General features: G+C 32.8%; 1 protein-coding gene across 1 annotated transcript in view; it reads right to left on the reverse strand.

Annotated features, from left to right (window-relative positions):
* Positions 1 to 3,061: 3,061 nt before the first annotated feature.
* LOC106468935 (sushi, von Willebrand factor type A, EGF and pentraxin domain-containing protein 1-like) overlaps positions 3,062 to 16,481 on the reverse strand; it is a 107,605-nt gene continuing 94,185 nt past the window's right edge. Inside the window, exons 16-21 of the mRNA XM_013929388.2 lie at positions 15,132 to 15,257; positions 11,581 to 11,814; positions 8,679 to 8,804; positions 6,716 to 6,883; positions 4,745 to 4,862; positions 3,062 to 3,176 (exon numbers count right to left, since the gene is read on the reverse strand). Coding sequence (XP_013784842.1) covers positions 3,062 to 3,176; positions 4,745 to 4,862; positions 6,716 to 6,883; positions 8,679 to 8,804; positions 11,581 to 11,814; positions 15,132 to 15,257 — 887 coding nt within the window. The remainder of the gene's footprint in view (positions 3,177 to 4,744; positions 4,863 to 6,715; positions 6,884 to 8,678; positions 8,805 to 11,580; positions 11,815 to 15,131; positions 15,258 to 16,481) is intronic.

Genomic DNA, 16,481 nt, shown 5'->3' on the forward strand with positions numbered 1-16,481 from the left:
TTAAAAAATCACTTCAGTAACCATATTTTCTTGATATTCATGATGTATGGTAAGGTTTTAGTTTAGTTTGAGAACATCATGTACAAGTGAACAGTGAACCTCACTCACTCCTTTGTACAAGCGAACAGTGAACCTCACTCACTCCTTTGTACAAGTGAACAGTGAACCTTACTCACTCCTTTGTACAGGTGAACAGTGAACCTTACTCACTCCTTTGTACAGGTGAACAGTGGACCTCACTCACTCCTTTGTACAGGTGAACAGTGGACCTCACTCACTCCTTTGTACAGGTGAACAGTGAACCTTACTCACTCCTTTGTACAGGTGAACAGTGGACCTCACTCACTCCTTTGTACATGTGAACAGTAGACCTCACTCACTCCTTTGTTCAAGTGAACAGTGGACCTCACTCACACTGTTCACCTGTACAAAGGAGACCTCACTCACTCCTTTGTACAAGTGAACAGTGAACCTCACTCACTCCTTTGTACAAGTGAACAGTGAACCTTACTCACTCCTTTGTATAGGTGAATAGTGGACCTCACTCATTCCTTTGTAAAAGTGAACAGTGGACCTCACTCACTCCTTTGTAAAAGTGAACAGTGGACCTCACTCACTCCTTTGTAAAAGTGAACTGTGGACCTCACTCACTCCTTTGTAAAAGTGAACTGTGGACCTCACTCACTCCTTTGTACAGGTGAACAGTGGATCTCACTCACTCCTTTGTACATGTGAACAGTAGTCCTCAATTACTCCTTTGTACAAGCAAACAGTAGACCTTATTTACTCCTTTGTACAAGTGAACAGTGGACCTCAATCACTCCTTTGTACAGGAAGGAAAAATTAAACTTGTAAATGATCACTAACTCTTGAAACAACATTCTTTAAATTATTAATTTTTAATCCTAAAAACAGTTTCATACACTGATCTAATTCACCCCCAGTGGACAGACTTTGGATACACAGTACCATAGAATATTATTAGATAAAATGTTATCTATATTGTATGACAACCATCTCATGTTTCTTAGGAAGACTGAACTATGACATTTTATAGATGTCAGTTACATTGAAAATTTCACAAATTACATTATCAATAAAATTGGTACTAAATTTATTGAGTTTAAAAAGAAATTCTTAACTTCATTGTTTCTTAAAAATAATAAGTATTTACAGTTCTTTACAGTAAATAAAATCAAAACATTAACCAAGTAAGTTTTAGAGGATACAAAAAGAATTAAACATTCCTTTAAGATTTATGAACAAAATGTAGGACTAAAAATAACTAATGAAACCAAAATAAAAAATATATATATATATAGATATTTGAATTAAAACACTTTGTGTGACCTTTTTATTAAACATCTACTCTTCGTACTTTACCATGAATACACGGTTATTAGTGCTTAACTCTAGGTGAAACATATAACTTACATATCAGTTCTGGAACATTCCAGTGTCCTTCAGGAGTACATGATATTACTTTATTTCCAACAATAAATGAGCCTGAATTATGACAAAAAACCTCAACTTCTTCTCCTTTCTCATAGGTCTCTTTCTCAAGCTTTGGAGTTATTTCTGCAGGTATCACTTCGTACAACTTGTGTGCATAACACTGAGAACCTGTTGAAAACATGAGAATAAATATTTGACTTCATGAAGTAGATAGTAAGTTCTGGAACTGATGGCATATTTCAATGTCGATATCTCACAGCTAATTAAAATAAAAGTATAATTTAATTAGGTCTGAGCATGGCCTAGCTGTTACTGTTTAGAAGTTCAACCATAATGTGATGTTGAACACATTCCATACTTTCAACTATAGAGACATTGTAACTGTAAGGGTCAATGTCGCTATTCAAGAAGATTAACCACATAGGTGGCAGATACTACTGATTGATTTCCTTCTCTCTGATAAACAGTTCTGAAGTCGAGATGACTATGCCTAGATGCTGATAAAGTTTTGTTTTGTTTTTCAGACTGAAAATACCAAAATTAAGTCATCAGTTAATTTATTGTAGGGACTATAGTACTAATCCTATAATGTCAGCAATTAATTTATTGTAGGGACTGCAGTACTAATCCTATAATGTCAGCAATTAATTTATTGTAGGGACTGCAGTACTAATCTCATAATGTCAGCAATTAATTTATTGTAGGGACTATAGTACTAATCTCATAGAATTTACATACTGTGAATTTATTTTGATTTTTCTTTGAGGGAGGTATAAGACCATGCAAAAAGCAAATAAAAATAATACTGATTTGTGCTGGTTCATTTGTGACACATGAATACAGCTTACTGATGTGTTACACATGCCATTTTGTATGACTTATATCTGCTGTAACGAGATATGGGCCTGCCAAACTATATATGAGCTATTTTTGTGCATGCACCAAGAAACTTCTTCTGCTTGGTGGACTTTCCTAGCTGTTGGCGTGCAAACCCATGCATATCAACTAATGCAGACTTAACCACTTCATAATTTTTTTGGATATTATTGTATGTCTTTTCATAGAGAAGGGTATATATATCACATGAACAGGAAATAGTATTTCCTGCCAGAACATGAGTATGTTCAGCAAACTACCTGCAAGTCCCTGCTCACTTGCTCTGTATATCATGCTTGCACATGACAAATGTTCATCCCAGTCAGTTTGCTGGGATTAACAAACTTTGCAAGCATCCATTTTAGGGGTACTTTATACTGACAGGGAGCAACTAAACAACCTGTAGACCTCTGTACAGTTGTCCTTTAAACATTCATGACATATGGTAATATTTCATGCCACTTATTCAAAACTAACAAACTTAGCATGCACTTGGTATACTATTGACAGTTCTACTAACCCATTAGACTGAGGGCGATAACGTGATGTGCGTGTCTTCAATATGCCTAGCATTTAACACAACTGAGAGAACAGCTGGTTGTGTGGACCTTTTGCAGTGTTCTGGATCATGCTACCTGGTGCTCTACCAACAAATCAGCAACAAGTTGTGCCAAAGTATTGAACAATCGCTAACCCTTGGCCCACTTCAAGTAATCATTGATGTTTTCATTCAGTCTTCAGGAGTGAACCAGCAATACTCAGGACCATTATCTGTAGAGGAGGTCCAACAATCAACTGCTGGAGTGTACCCTAACCTTGCCACTTCTTTCTCTGGGTGGTAAACCCTAAAAAGGGTTTACACCAGTATTAAACATCTCAAATAAAATGAGGACCTCTAGTCTTTGAGTTATGCCAAGTCTGGAGAATCTCATGCCTTATAGCTCTGGAGACTACTAGCTGCATCACAGTCTGAAACTGTGGCTCAGTGGTTGATAGTAATGGTACAGCATACCTTCCACTATTCATGCTATAAGAAAATTACCTTGCTGCATAGCAAAAAACACAACTGTTTTTCCTGGAGTTATCAAAGTATTAATTCATCCACTAGTGAAATCTTCTACTGTATGACTTGGTGTTGATATGGCAGAAATGGTTTCAACTCCCAGATGGTGTCCAGAATCACGACATTCAATGAATGGACAGGTTCTCACCATATGGTAAGACAATCTATTGTATTTCAGTGTTGCAGGTCTAGGTGATATATTTTGACAAAGTGATATTTTTCACCAATGTTAACCAACATCCAATCATACCTTCTGAGTTTTTAAAGTTTGTTAACCATTTCAGCTAAGCATGGTCCACTCAGATGGTGAACTTCCTATCAGATAAGTGGTGTCTGGAAGAACTATTTTTCAATATACAGTATCTGAATTCCAAAGGCATCAGTTTTCAATTACTGTACACAATTACAAATCTAACTCTATCTTGCACGTGTGATAACACTATCTCAATTCCACTGTCTTGTTATCAATATACCAACACTGTAGCCTCCATTAAAGTGTTACAAGCCTTAGGAGTTGGTATGCCTGTTCAAATTCCTTATTCCATCCAAAGTGTGCTTCAACTGTAGTGACAATGGTGCTGTTCTCTTGGAGAAACTGGCCACAAACTATTGGTAATATGATTCAAAACCAGGGAAGCTGCAGAATTCTCACTTGGTCACAGGTTGAGGCCAGTCTCTCATCAATGCTATATTAGAAGTGTCTGTAGATCTCTACTTATGATATGACCAAGATAATTCACTTCTATCCAAATGACTGCACATTTTCCTGGTTTCAGTTTCAAGCCTGCTTTCTTTATCAACTGTACTTAAACTTGTGACCAAACACAAAAACATTATTAACATGTAACAGTTTAGTGACCAATTGTATTAAGTAGAGTAGGATGAACAGATTATTTTGGCACAATATTAAATGTTGTCTAGACTTGCAGTGAGATATTTGACATGACCCCAATGTGTAAAGTTACAAACTGACAGTGTCAGTAGGAAACAATCACGAATGTAATGGTTCTGCTTCCATTGCCATTTCAAAACTCAGACCTGCTTATTATGACTAGGAAGTTGTGGTTTAACTTTCTGATTCATCCCTTTCAGCTAGACTTAGAGAAGTTCTATACAGCTGAAATTAAGGCTCTATTTGTGCTGTTTAGATTCTGTGACTTTAATACCATACTTTTTACCCAGGCATAGACCATATAACCATTATCCTGAGTGAACAAAAATATCTGTTTAGTTCCTGGAACAAGCTTTTTTCTTAAATACTTTGATCTCCTTTTACTTAATCATACAGACACTAAAAGTACACCTACCTGCATACAGACCAACAGTTTGAAACTGAGTACAACAACAAACTTGTGACCAATTATCATGTTTCTAGTGCTGATGGGTTTTAAATCAAGGAAAACAATGTCAAGCAACATTAAAATGCCTCTTGATGGTCCTTGGCCACCTGAATGTGCCCATGGACACACTGGTGAAACAAAGAGACAAGTTAAAGTGAGAAACCACAAGCATTAGTGCCACAAAAGACTTTGTAACACTTCCAGTAAAATAGTTGCATTACACATCAGAGAAGAAAATCACCAATACCAGAACAATACACAAACAATCATACTTGAAGAAGGAAAGATTACTGAAGACTTTAGATTCAATTGTCTAAAAATTCTCTAAGCCCATCAAGCACTGAAGTTAATAAACCTGGTTATTATTACTGAAAAACATAGATACAATGCCTGAAGCTATCAATAGTGATGGCAGCCCACTCTAGTGGAGAGAACTATCATCTTCTGTTCCTAAGGTTTCAGTGTCAATTACATACCTGAAGACAGTAGCATGTTAGGGGTTATTAAAAGTTAGATTAATTATGTATAATTAAAAAAATGAGTTAAAAAGGCTAACTAACAATAAAAGGTGACTGGTCACTAACTGACTTGTACATATCAAGTGAATGGTTAATCCAAGAACATAACATTAAAAACTACATTCTCTCAAATAGGAAAGCTGTCATTTATATTGTGACGGATCTCTGTTATAGTGTTAGTCATGAGCAAGTGTCTTGGTATTTGACCTTTTAGTAAAGTTATCAAAATATCAAGAACTGGACTTAACATTACACATTTTATCATTCACCTCAAATATCCAGATATTATGTGAATAAAGTGAGATTATGGGCTATATTTAAGAGTTTCTATTCTCTGTTTACTTACCACCTAAAACTGATTTCTAATATTTAACTTCATCACACTTTAATATGACTGTGTGTTAATTTTAGTATCAGTTCATGAATATAATACACAGTGGGGAGATACTGTTTTTTTTTCTGATGGAACTGTGGCAGGAGCTTCTCTTGAAACCTACCAAAAGGTGATGACATAGAGTGAGGCCAAGAGACAAAGAGTAAAGAGGGTTTGAGTTATATCATCTATTGTGGTGATGAAAGTCAGATTTTATGGTACTTTACAAATTGTCAAGAAGAACCACTGGAAGAAGCTGATGGAAATCATAAAGAATGGAACTCCAGAATAAGTTGGCATTAGCCAAATGGATGAACACAAGATTGATGAAAATTTGTCAAAGGATGCACTGTGGGAAATATCTTAAGGTTTTCCCTTGCATTTACATTCAAGATATTCTGGGTTATTGACCACTGCATAGACAAGCATCAGATGGCATGTACGCAGGGGATTTTTGTGAATCACTAGTTGCATACTAGCAATTCATCATTCTCAGTACATTTTTAAAAATCAGTAGGGGAGTAGTCTGTTCTTCAAATAAAACTACCAGTTATTCATACATTATTATTGTATATTTATTAGTCAGGATACTGTAACTCTTGAAGTTAATGCTTTTCTTTCAAAAATAACTTATTATAAGACATCTGTTTTTGAATTCAAATATTAAAAGCAAGGGGGCTGCTGCATCCTCAGCCCCATAAACTGTTCAGTGCTTGTACTTGAGAGGAAAAAATACATGTAAATATATTAAGGGTAACAATGGATAGACCAGCTTCATTAGTCAATATTACATTTGATGTATCTCTTCCATGTAATCAATATTTTACCAATTTGAAATCATGTCAGACAATAAGTAATACAGAATAAGATAAAGTAAACAGAGGCAACTAACTGTTTGTTACTGGTGTTCATTGTGCAGTTTTTATATAGTTAGGTTTATGAACAATAAGGAATAAAAGCATCTTTACATTGAATGATATAGGAAAAAGAATTTAATTTTGGCTGGTTAATTTTTGATATACAGCATTGCTATAGAGTTTTGCTTTCAATGTAAATACATTTCTCAAACTTACAAATAAAAGTACAATACCTCTAGGCTGACAGACAGGAACGTTTTGAGACCACTGATGTGTCTCCATACACGTAGCATTTTTGGCTCCTATGAGCTCATATTGATCTTTACAGCTAAACTGGACAAAACTGTGTTCATGCTTGATCACTAATCCTGGACTATGTGGGATGACTGGACATCTAATGTCTGCATAGAAAATAAACATTAACTATCAATTATTAAGATCCTAATATAAGTAAAATTAGAGGGGCATTTAGTAGAGTGCACTACTCTGCTGCATAGCATTGATCATATTCAACTCTCAAAAAATATGAAAATACGTCCATATGTCTGTTGTTATCAAGGGACACAAACCACTTTTAACAGAATAATGAACAATATTCTACATATGCTCACCAAATTTCCTCTAACAACGATCATTTTTGACTGAGTTAGAAAGCAAAAATAGTGTGAAAAATCAGTCCTCATGTTAAAAGATAAGGATTTTTTTGTGACCTTGACCCTCCTAAAGCTAATCACTAATAAGTTGGGTCATAGTCCAAATGTATACTGACTTTTGTTCAAATCCATTCAGCCATTTTTGAGAAATCTTGCTGACAAACACACACATATAGGGGTGAAAACATAACCTCCATCCACCTTTGGTGGCAGAGGTAATAACTTATTTGAAACATTAAGTGCATGACTGTCATTGGTTTTATCACTTCTGTCCAAGAAGTAGGTTTCTATTGTGCATTTATTACTTGTTGCAACCTAATCATAGCAGCTGCATATGAAACAAATAGTAAGTCAGAAGAAGGTTTAGGAAAGTTTTTATTCTTAATAAGTAGATTAGAGTAATTTAAAAACAACACATTTATATGGTAACAAATTGTGACAAGTTTATAAATTTCACTGTTTCAGTTTGCCAGATATTCAAGGCAATTTCATAAATTTGAGCTAAAAAATTTCATTTCATAGATAATTATTTGGACTTTTCCATCTTTATAAAGTTTACATGACCTTAGTTACCATAAATATTTTTATTACACATAAAATTTTTGTTCTACTTAAAAACTTAAGATTTAATAGTTACATATTTCTTTGTTAATACTTGAAAAATATTTCATTGAAGACAAGTTTGAGAAAATTAATCAATCTGTTATATCCTTTACAAAATCCTGTGCTTTACAGGTGCCAGCATCAATGACTGAATATAAAAATAAGTGTTTTATAGAATTTTATATTTGTTTTCTTTGAATTTTCTATAGCATCATATTTCTCAAGCATGAAACTCTTACTAAGAAATGTTATCTTTAAGTTTAAGTTCTGTTAACAGTTACAGTTATAGATAGCAATCACAGTGTGGAAAATTCTGATTCCAGTGCTCTCTAAATCTGGTTGAGGTAACATGATAAACTGCAGCATGAGATGTTACTTTTTGTAGTATTACTGTTTAAGGAAATGTTTCAAGGGATAGTTGCATCAAATTCTGCTTGACCTCGTGTTTGGAGGATACCTTGTGGCTGTCTCAGAGAGCAGAGATATTTCTGCATTTGGTACCAATTTTTCTGATTGGTCAGTTGCTTTGTATATTTGTTTATTTTGTAATTTGGTCATTTTTCAGGAGATGCTAGTCTGCCTTTTGAGGAGTACAGATGGTTTTTGTTTCACTGTTTCTTCTACCTACTAATTTTAATCATCTTATTTGCATTTTTCCAACCACTCAGACAAGCACTTTATTATTTTTTTATTCTCTTTACTCAGTAGATAGTTTTTCCCTTTCATTTTATCTTGATATTAACACCGTGTTTCCTTTCTTTTAGTTCACTTTCCAGAAATAAATACACATTTTCTACTAAATATTAGATCCACAAGTCTTTCATTTCATTGGGGATAACCCTGATTTAACAGAAGTGATAAAGCAGACTAAAAAATAGACACATCCATAACTATACATTGAATAGAAAGAAGAATTAAAAATGAAAGAAGAAAAACTTACTTTGAATCACTAGATCAATAGAGATTGAATTTTCTTCTGCGATATGACAGGTATAAGTGCCTGAGTGTTGATAATTGGTGTATATATACATTCCACTACATAATACTCTTTTACAACTATAAAAACCTAGAAAAACAAGAGAAAAAAATCAGAATAATCATATTAAAAATCAAGGCACTTATAAGAACAAAACAAATACCCAAATTCAGTTTTACTTAAAATGATGGCCATCTGCAAGTGACACAGCATAGCCAGGGTCAACCAAAATTTACTGTTATGGAGTATATATAGTTGCAAGTCTGCAGTATGACTTAAACTAACCCTGAATGTTAAACCCATCAAATTGGACTGTGGGAGCTTTCCTATTCTCTTGGCTGTAATGATAAAACTTTGAAGGCAGGTCCATCTTCCCTTAATTTTGACTTTATCCCCCCCTCTTGTTTTCATTCAAACAAACAAAACAAAATGTTGTATTACGAGAATATGCATTTCTTCTACATAAAATGAAATGAATACAGACAATTTCTGTTTATATTTTGTTTTTGTTTTATAAATCACAGACATGATACTATAAGTCTGTCTTGTTTCCAGTTGAAAAGATAACAACAATTGACAAAAATCTACAATTCAATAATAAATGTTGTGTAGATACAACCTTTTGTGAAAGTGTTAATTTCTGTGAGTTATAATAAGCTTTCTGTCAAGATACCATGTATGAAGGCCTAGTTTTTAAAGTTTAAATTTACATGGACACTATCATCTCTTAAAGACAATTCAATGTATCGAGCAACGCGTAATAAATTTAACTACTGAATTAATTATTTTTAATAAATTTTCTTATTGAATAAAAAATAATTGTGTAATCAAGGTAAAATAAAAAGCATTAAATACAAAACAATAACAAATGAGGAAAATAATTTAAAACTTTAAAATAAAGAATAATTTGAACCTCAGCAAGAAATTAATATCCCACATACTTTTAACATAAACAACTTCATTATCAAAGTCTGCATCAAATAAAATGGCACAAAGATTTTAAGTACAAGTTCCAGTAAAGTGATGTTTTTGAAAGAGAAGCCAAGAGTAAAAGTCTACAAAAGAATATACAAATGTATATTCATAATGATAACCAGGTAACTTACTACCACCACCTTTGACTTTTGTACTCAAACTTGGCCTAATAAAATTTTATAATGATCCATTGTTTAAGCACATTATAAGTGTAACTTAAAGTAACATAATATAGAGCTTGCATAAAGAACAATTGTAAAAGACACTGATAACTATTTTTATTTGTTATTGATGATTTGTTGTTGTTTTTTCAGCTTCTAATGATGTTGAAATAGAATTGAATAGTCGAGAAGAGGAGATAATTTCCCCTGGTGGCATAGTTGTGTTTCCACCCAACAAGTATCTATATATTACCTGCAGAACTAATAGCAGAGCAAAAAAACAAAATTCAGTGAAACTCATGGACAAACCTATGTCTAAAAAGAAACTCAAACATGCCTAGTTAATGCTTATTAATTTTCATCAGCCCCTACCAACAACACTTGAACTTAAAGGTTATAATAGCAAAAAAACACACATTTTTCACTTAGCTTTCAAACTATAAATTAAACAGTGAAATAAAATTAATTGTTGGAAAATTATAAGCAGCAGAGTCAATAATGAAGGTTTGTTTGATCTGAATATCGCGCAAAACTACACGAGGGCTATCTGCACTAGCCATCCCTAATTTAGAAGTGAAAGACTAAAGCTAGTCATCACCACCCACCGCCAACTCTTGGGCTACTCTTTTATCAATGAATAGTGGGATTGATGGTCACATTATAATGCCCTCATGGCTGAATGGGTGAACATGTTTGCTGGGACAGGGATTTGAACAACGACCCACAGATTGTGAGTCAAGCATCCTAACCACCTGGCCATAGTAAATAAACCAAGGGTTCTGTCTGAACCAATGCTAAATTCCTGGTTAATTTTGCTGTACTTAAAAGAGAAAGAAAATGCTGGTCTTTACTCTAATTTCAGAATAAAATTCTAATTACATTCTTTCTTTACCCACTTGAATCACATTAATGACATTTCCCATAATGCCTCAAATGAAGAACAATTTTTTCAACATTGTACCCATCCCTTTAAGCTGTTAGGACAACTGCACAATGACATTATGTATAAAAATAATCAAAAACATAGAAAAGTTATGTTACAAAACAATCAAAAGAGATAGAAATCTTGCAAGGATAAGATGTGCAAGACAAATAACAGAATATCCATTTTGATGCATAATCAAAACACTGTATGACAATTAATGTAAGCTAATAATTTAATGATAAAGGATAAAAGTGTGCAAGACAAATAACAGAATATCCATTTTGATGCATAATCAAAACACTGTATGACAATTAATGTAAGCTAATAATTTAATGATAAAGGATAAAAGTGTGCAAGACAAATAACAGAATATCCATTTTGATGCATAATCAAAACACTGTATGACAATTAATGTAAGCTAATAATTTAATGATAAAGGATAAAAGTGTGCAAGACAAATAACAGAATATCCATTTTGATGCATCATCCAAACTTTTAGTATTAATAGACTGTTCGGAGCAAATACCATCCAGCACTTGTGGTGTGCAATTAAAAAGAGCAAGATTGTGATACACCTATGGAACTTAATACAATGTACTTTTTAGAATGAATATTTGTTTTTTACAATGGAACAGTTTTAAGTAAGAATTAAAGTAAGAATCACTCTTATAAGAACTTAAAGTTTTTATTTGCAAATATATGAAGAATATGTAGACTGCTTATTATTTTTAATGGTTGATTTTCAGGACATATTAACATAAAACAAAAAAAATACTTAATTGCTTTTATGTAATGACTCACATACCACAGGTAGGAAACACCTTGTCCATCCAACTTCCTTTGTTACAGTAAGTTTCATTCTTGCCATACAATCGACTTTTTCCAATTGGATCACAGTGAAATAATATCCTTCCTCCATCTGGAACCTCATCTCCAGTTTTTATTTTATGAACACCATGAAAGATTCTTAGGTTGTCATCATAAATCCCAAGCTTACAAAATGTTGAGAGCTGTTGTTCAGTAACTGATTCTTCAAGATCTAAAAACATGTTTTTTTGCAATTAATATATTGTAACATCATCAACTTACCCAGAAATCAGTTTTAAGAGATGATATATCATGAGAATATAGTTACCAACATATAAAAAAACCCTCATAAGGACAATTAAAACAGTATAGTTTATTGAAGCTAACGTTTGAGAAATCTAACAAACTACCCACTAGATAAATACATTACGATATACTAATATTTAAACAATTTAAGTTCTGGTGTTTTCTGATGATATAATTTCTGGCTTGAAAATTCACTGCAAATTTTTGTCTTGGTTTGTTGTGTGTGTTCATCTTTCTTTAAATACTCCAATACTAACAATCTGAAGTTACAACTATTATTCATTTTAATTTGTTTTCAATTCACAACCATCAATACAACAGTTTTTCACCATTTTTTTCCATTTTAGCTTCACATTGTCTTGTATTCTTTATTACATAACTACAAGTCACTACACCTACCTTTCAACATATTAGGTTCAAGAATCTCTAGTTGTTACAGAGATGTTTGATCTTCATCAGAACCAGCCAACCATCCCAGAGTGTAAAGTGTACTCATTTGCTTTTTATGCTACCACTAGAAACTTTGCCCAATGTTGCATGTACATACTCACCAAAATTTCACATCTGCAGCATACATGCAACTTATATGTACTGTTATTGTACAGCACGTCAGGATATATTTTTAAAATATAGATCACATGCAAGTTGACTGCTTCTGTAGCTCACTCTAAAGTAGCTGTAGTGTATACATGTTACATACCTTTGAATATCTTCAAAATATCTGTATGTGTGTTGGATGGTTCACATCTATGTTACATTGGATATGCATATAAATTTAGCATCTGTCATACAGAAAATTAAATATGCTATATTAAAACGATTTTGAATATAAAAATCAGTTTGTTCAATTACGTGTGTCAGAATTATGTTTTGTTACCCATTACCATTTTGTTGGTAGTGTGACACCACCAAAAATTGATCACTTTAGGGAATATGAAACACTCCGTTCTGGTGAAAAATTTTCACACAGTCAGATCATAAAGATGTGTTGAGATCAGAGATTTATAATTTCCAAAAACTGGAATATCTCTTGTACTGAATTGCATCGGATAACAAAGAAACATGAATCAACTTGGGAAATCAGAACCATCCAGAAAGAGACCAACAACAAGACATACCACAGCCATGATAACAAAAATGTAACGAGTAGGGGTGTAATTTAGACATAACAGCCTTACGATGGAACCTTTTGCAAAGGAAGCTATGTTGCAACCTTGATGTGAAGATGGATGGATGTTAGACAGAGCATGACTGGACATGGCAACATGGATTGTAACAACATAGTGAGACTACAAAAATTATTTTAATACAGCATATTGAACCTTTGTATGTTTATCTTGTCACTGTATCTGTTTTGCATCTTTCATAATTAACTGTAATGTGTATATTTTACAATTATGTTATAGTCCTCTTTACAAAAAGCTTATTGTTGTCCCTTAAATCTTATTGTCATAGTCAGGCTTTTTCTGGGAATTCAAGATACAGCAATGCTCATTGCCACACACTAGCTCTTCTTTCCCTAGAAAGGCAGCATTTGGTAGCATTCCTATTGTTTCTATGAGCATGATGAGTAGAATGCTAAATACAGAGTAATGTTCATTTGCTCTACCTGTTATACTGCCAGTATCTTTGATAATTCTAAAAATGTGTGCTTCATAGACAGAGATCCACCTTCAGTTTTGCATGTCCACTTCTGTTTTATCTTACTCTGTTGTACTAGTTAATCAACATAAAACTAAATAAAGAGCAATGGCTCTTCTTTATTACTATGACTAACAAGACGTGTTTTCTCTTCTTCATATCATCAAGCGTCAGACAACTTTATCAACCAAATGCCCACTCTGTGGCCTGGTGAGCCCTCTTGAGTTACCATGGCAACTAATTCACACTAAGATCCTCCTACTTTTGTAATGCAATCAACTTCTTTTTGATGTACATTGCCTCTTGTAACAAGGTCACCCATACAGTCTTATCAAGATTACACCAGTGTCTTGTTTTCATGATCTGAATTCAGTAATGTACCTCAAAAGTCACAGTGTATCAATACTTCTTTTACTGTATAATCCAAAATGTTTATTTCTCATGAGACTCACTGGCTTTAAATAAGAGTCATGTTACTAAGCAGTCACCATGGTCACCTAAGGCAATATTGGTAGACTTAAAAGCTTGGTAATGACCCACTCTTCAAGGACAGGGCCATATTTAGTATTCAAACGAATCTTTACAGGAAAGCTTTCAAAAATCCTTCCATTCACTAGGCAGCAAGAAAGCACTTCATGAAGGGAGTCTCAAAAATATCTAGGTGGAGGGCTGCTGTCCTATGTTTTTGCTTATGGAATTGTGCATTAGCTTTAATGTTGCACCACTTTAGGTGCAAAAAAAAAACAAAAAAAACTCAACCCTGCACTAGCTCCAACTTGTCTGCTCTGAGTATCTTGAAACAAACACAATGACATAAACAACCAACCAAGAAAGTTAGGTTCATGTATAGCCAAGCCAAAAATATCAAATTTATGCACAAATGATAAAGGCCCATTTAAAATCAAACAAACCAAGCCAAACTTCATTATTAATGACAATAAGAAAAAAATTAACAATTTTAAAAAACAATAAAGTTTTTTCCGAGTTATTCACAAGGTCTCACAAAAATGTAGCATGCCAAACATAAGAAACAGAAGTATTGTTCAAGTGAGTTGTGACTTTACAGATAAAAACTGTAAACTTCAACCTCATGCTTAAAAGATTTACAGCATTACAAGTTGGAAATTTCTACTTTTAATTAAAATGAAATAATGTCATAATACTGCCATGTTATCAAACTAGATTGAAAATTCAATCTTATACATTATGATATACATTACTGAAGATAGAGCATAGTAAAGTTAAAAATAAAGGGCTGTTGTCCAATGACTAATCCTCAATAGCTAATAGAAGTATTCAACATGAAGCTAAAATCTCTCTAGCCAGTGAGTTTCAAAATAACATAAAGACAATTAGTTTTATTACTAAAACACCTAATAAAACAACACATTTGAAATTAATATTAAAAATGATCATAATTTTATTTTAAAAAGTTGAAATATATCTGTGGTTTTGGAATAAGTTTTAAGAAAGGGGTTTATGTTCTTTCAGATATTTCAAATCCATACATTTTTTAAGTGATTTCTGATCAAAAACTATACTATAAATAATTTCTACTTATAAACACTAATATATTGCTATACAGAGAAAAAATTGCTTCACCTGTCACAATAACTTGCAATGTGACTGAGCTCCCAAAAAGATTAGAACAAGTGTAGTTTCCAGTGTGAAGCCTCGTAGCATTAAACTGTATGAAATATATTTCTTTTTCTGTGACTGAGAAGCTCACTAGAGGAAATAAGTTAATAAAATATTATCAAGTCAGAGAAAACAAATTACCAGTACATGTATACACATCATACATACTGACAGAGTCTGGAAATAAGAACTGTATACAAAAGGAATTAAAGAAAAAATCAATTATCCAATAAATTTCTATGTTAATTTAAGATATAAACTTAATTAAAGAATCAAAAGCTCACCTCAGGAAAATTGTTATTCAATACCATTATTCAAAAAATATTCATTTATGTAGCTTGATTATGAAATCAAACTGAATGGACAAACAATTTTTTGAAGTTAAGCACAAAGCTACACAAAGGGCTATCTGGTTTTATTGTCTTGAAATTTTTACATGTTCTACAGTAATTACTGTATGCTTCATCTGAAAATAATATCAAATTTTCTCTATCTCGTACAGATTTTTCAAAATACATCATAATGCAATACATAAAAGAAAGACCACAACACATAGTTTTGAGACTAAAAGATGTAGATTTCACAAAAAAAAATCAGAATAAATGAGGATGCATATTCATTTAACATCAATGTTCTTTCCCTTTTCTTCAGTTTGTTTGTATTTTTGTTAAAAAAATATAAAAATAAAAATACTAATTGTGGTAAATAAAATAATGATTTGATGTAAGTAAGAGTTTTTCTCCCCCATTTGTAAAAATCCTTACATGATAGAAAAAAAATGAATATTATTTTCAAAGTCTGCATAGCTGAAGTATTGAAAATCCATTATTAAAATCAAAACAACTTTTATGAAGTTTAAATTTGCAGGCCTGTGTTTTTCATTCCACAAACTATTTTTACACTTAAAAGCAAATACAGTTTTGATTTGTAAAAAAAGGACAATTAAAAGATTACATGTGAAATACTTATGAATCTTAAGCTTTAGCAAGAAACAAATGAACTGTAAATAAGATGTTGTTTTACAAATCTAAAAAAAACTAAACATGTTATCAGATAGTGGAAAAAATTAAACATCAGTCAATTGTAAATTATATGGACTATAAAAAAGCTTTTACACAACTCATTTAATAAAGGCCCGGCATGGCCAGGTGGTTAGGGCGCTCGACTCGCACTCTGTGGGTCGCGGGTCCGAAACCCTGTCACACCAAACATGCTCCCCCTTTCAGCCGTAGGGGCATTATAATGTGACAGTCAATCACACTATTCATTGGTAAAAGAATAGCCCAAGAGTTGGCGGTGGGTGGTGATAACTAG

The sequence above is a fragment of the Limulus polyphemus genome, unplaced genomic scaffold (genome assembly GCF_000517525.1).
Source record: "Limulus polyphemus unplaced genomic scaffold, Limulus_polyphemus-2.1.2 Scaffold3227, whole genome shotgun sequence".
Lineage (NCBI taxonomy): Eukaryota > Metazoa > Arthropoda > Merostomata > Xiphosura > Limulidae > Limulus > Limulus polyphemus.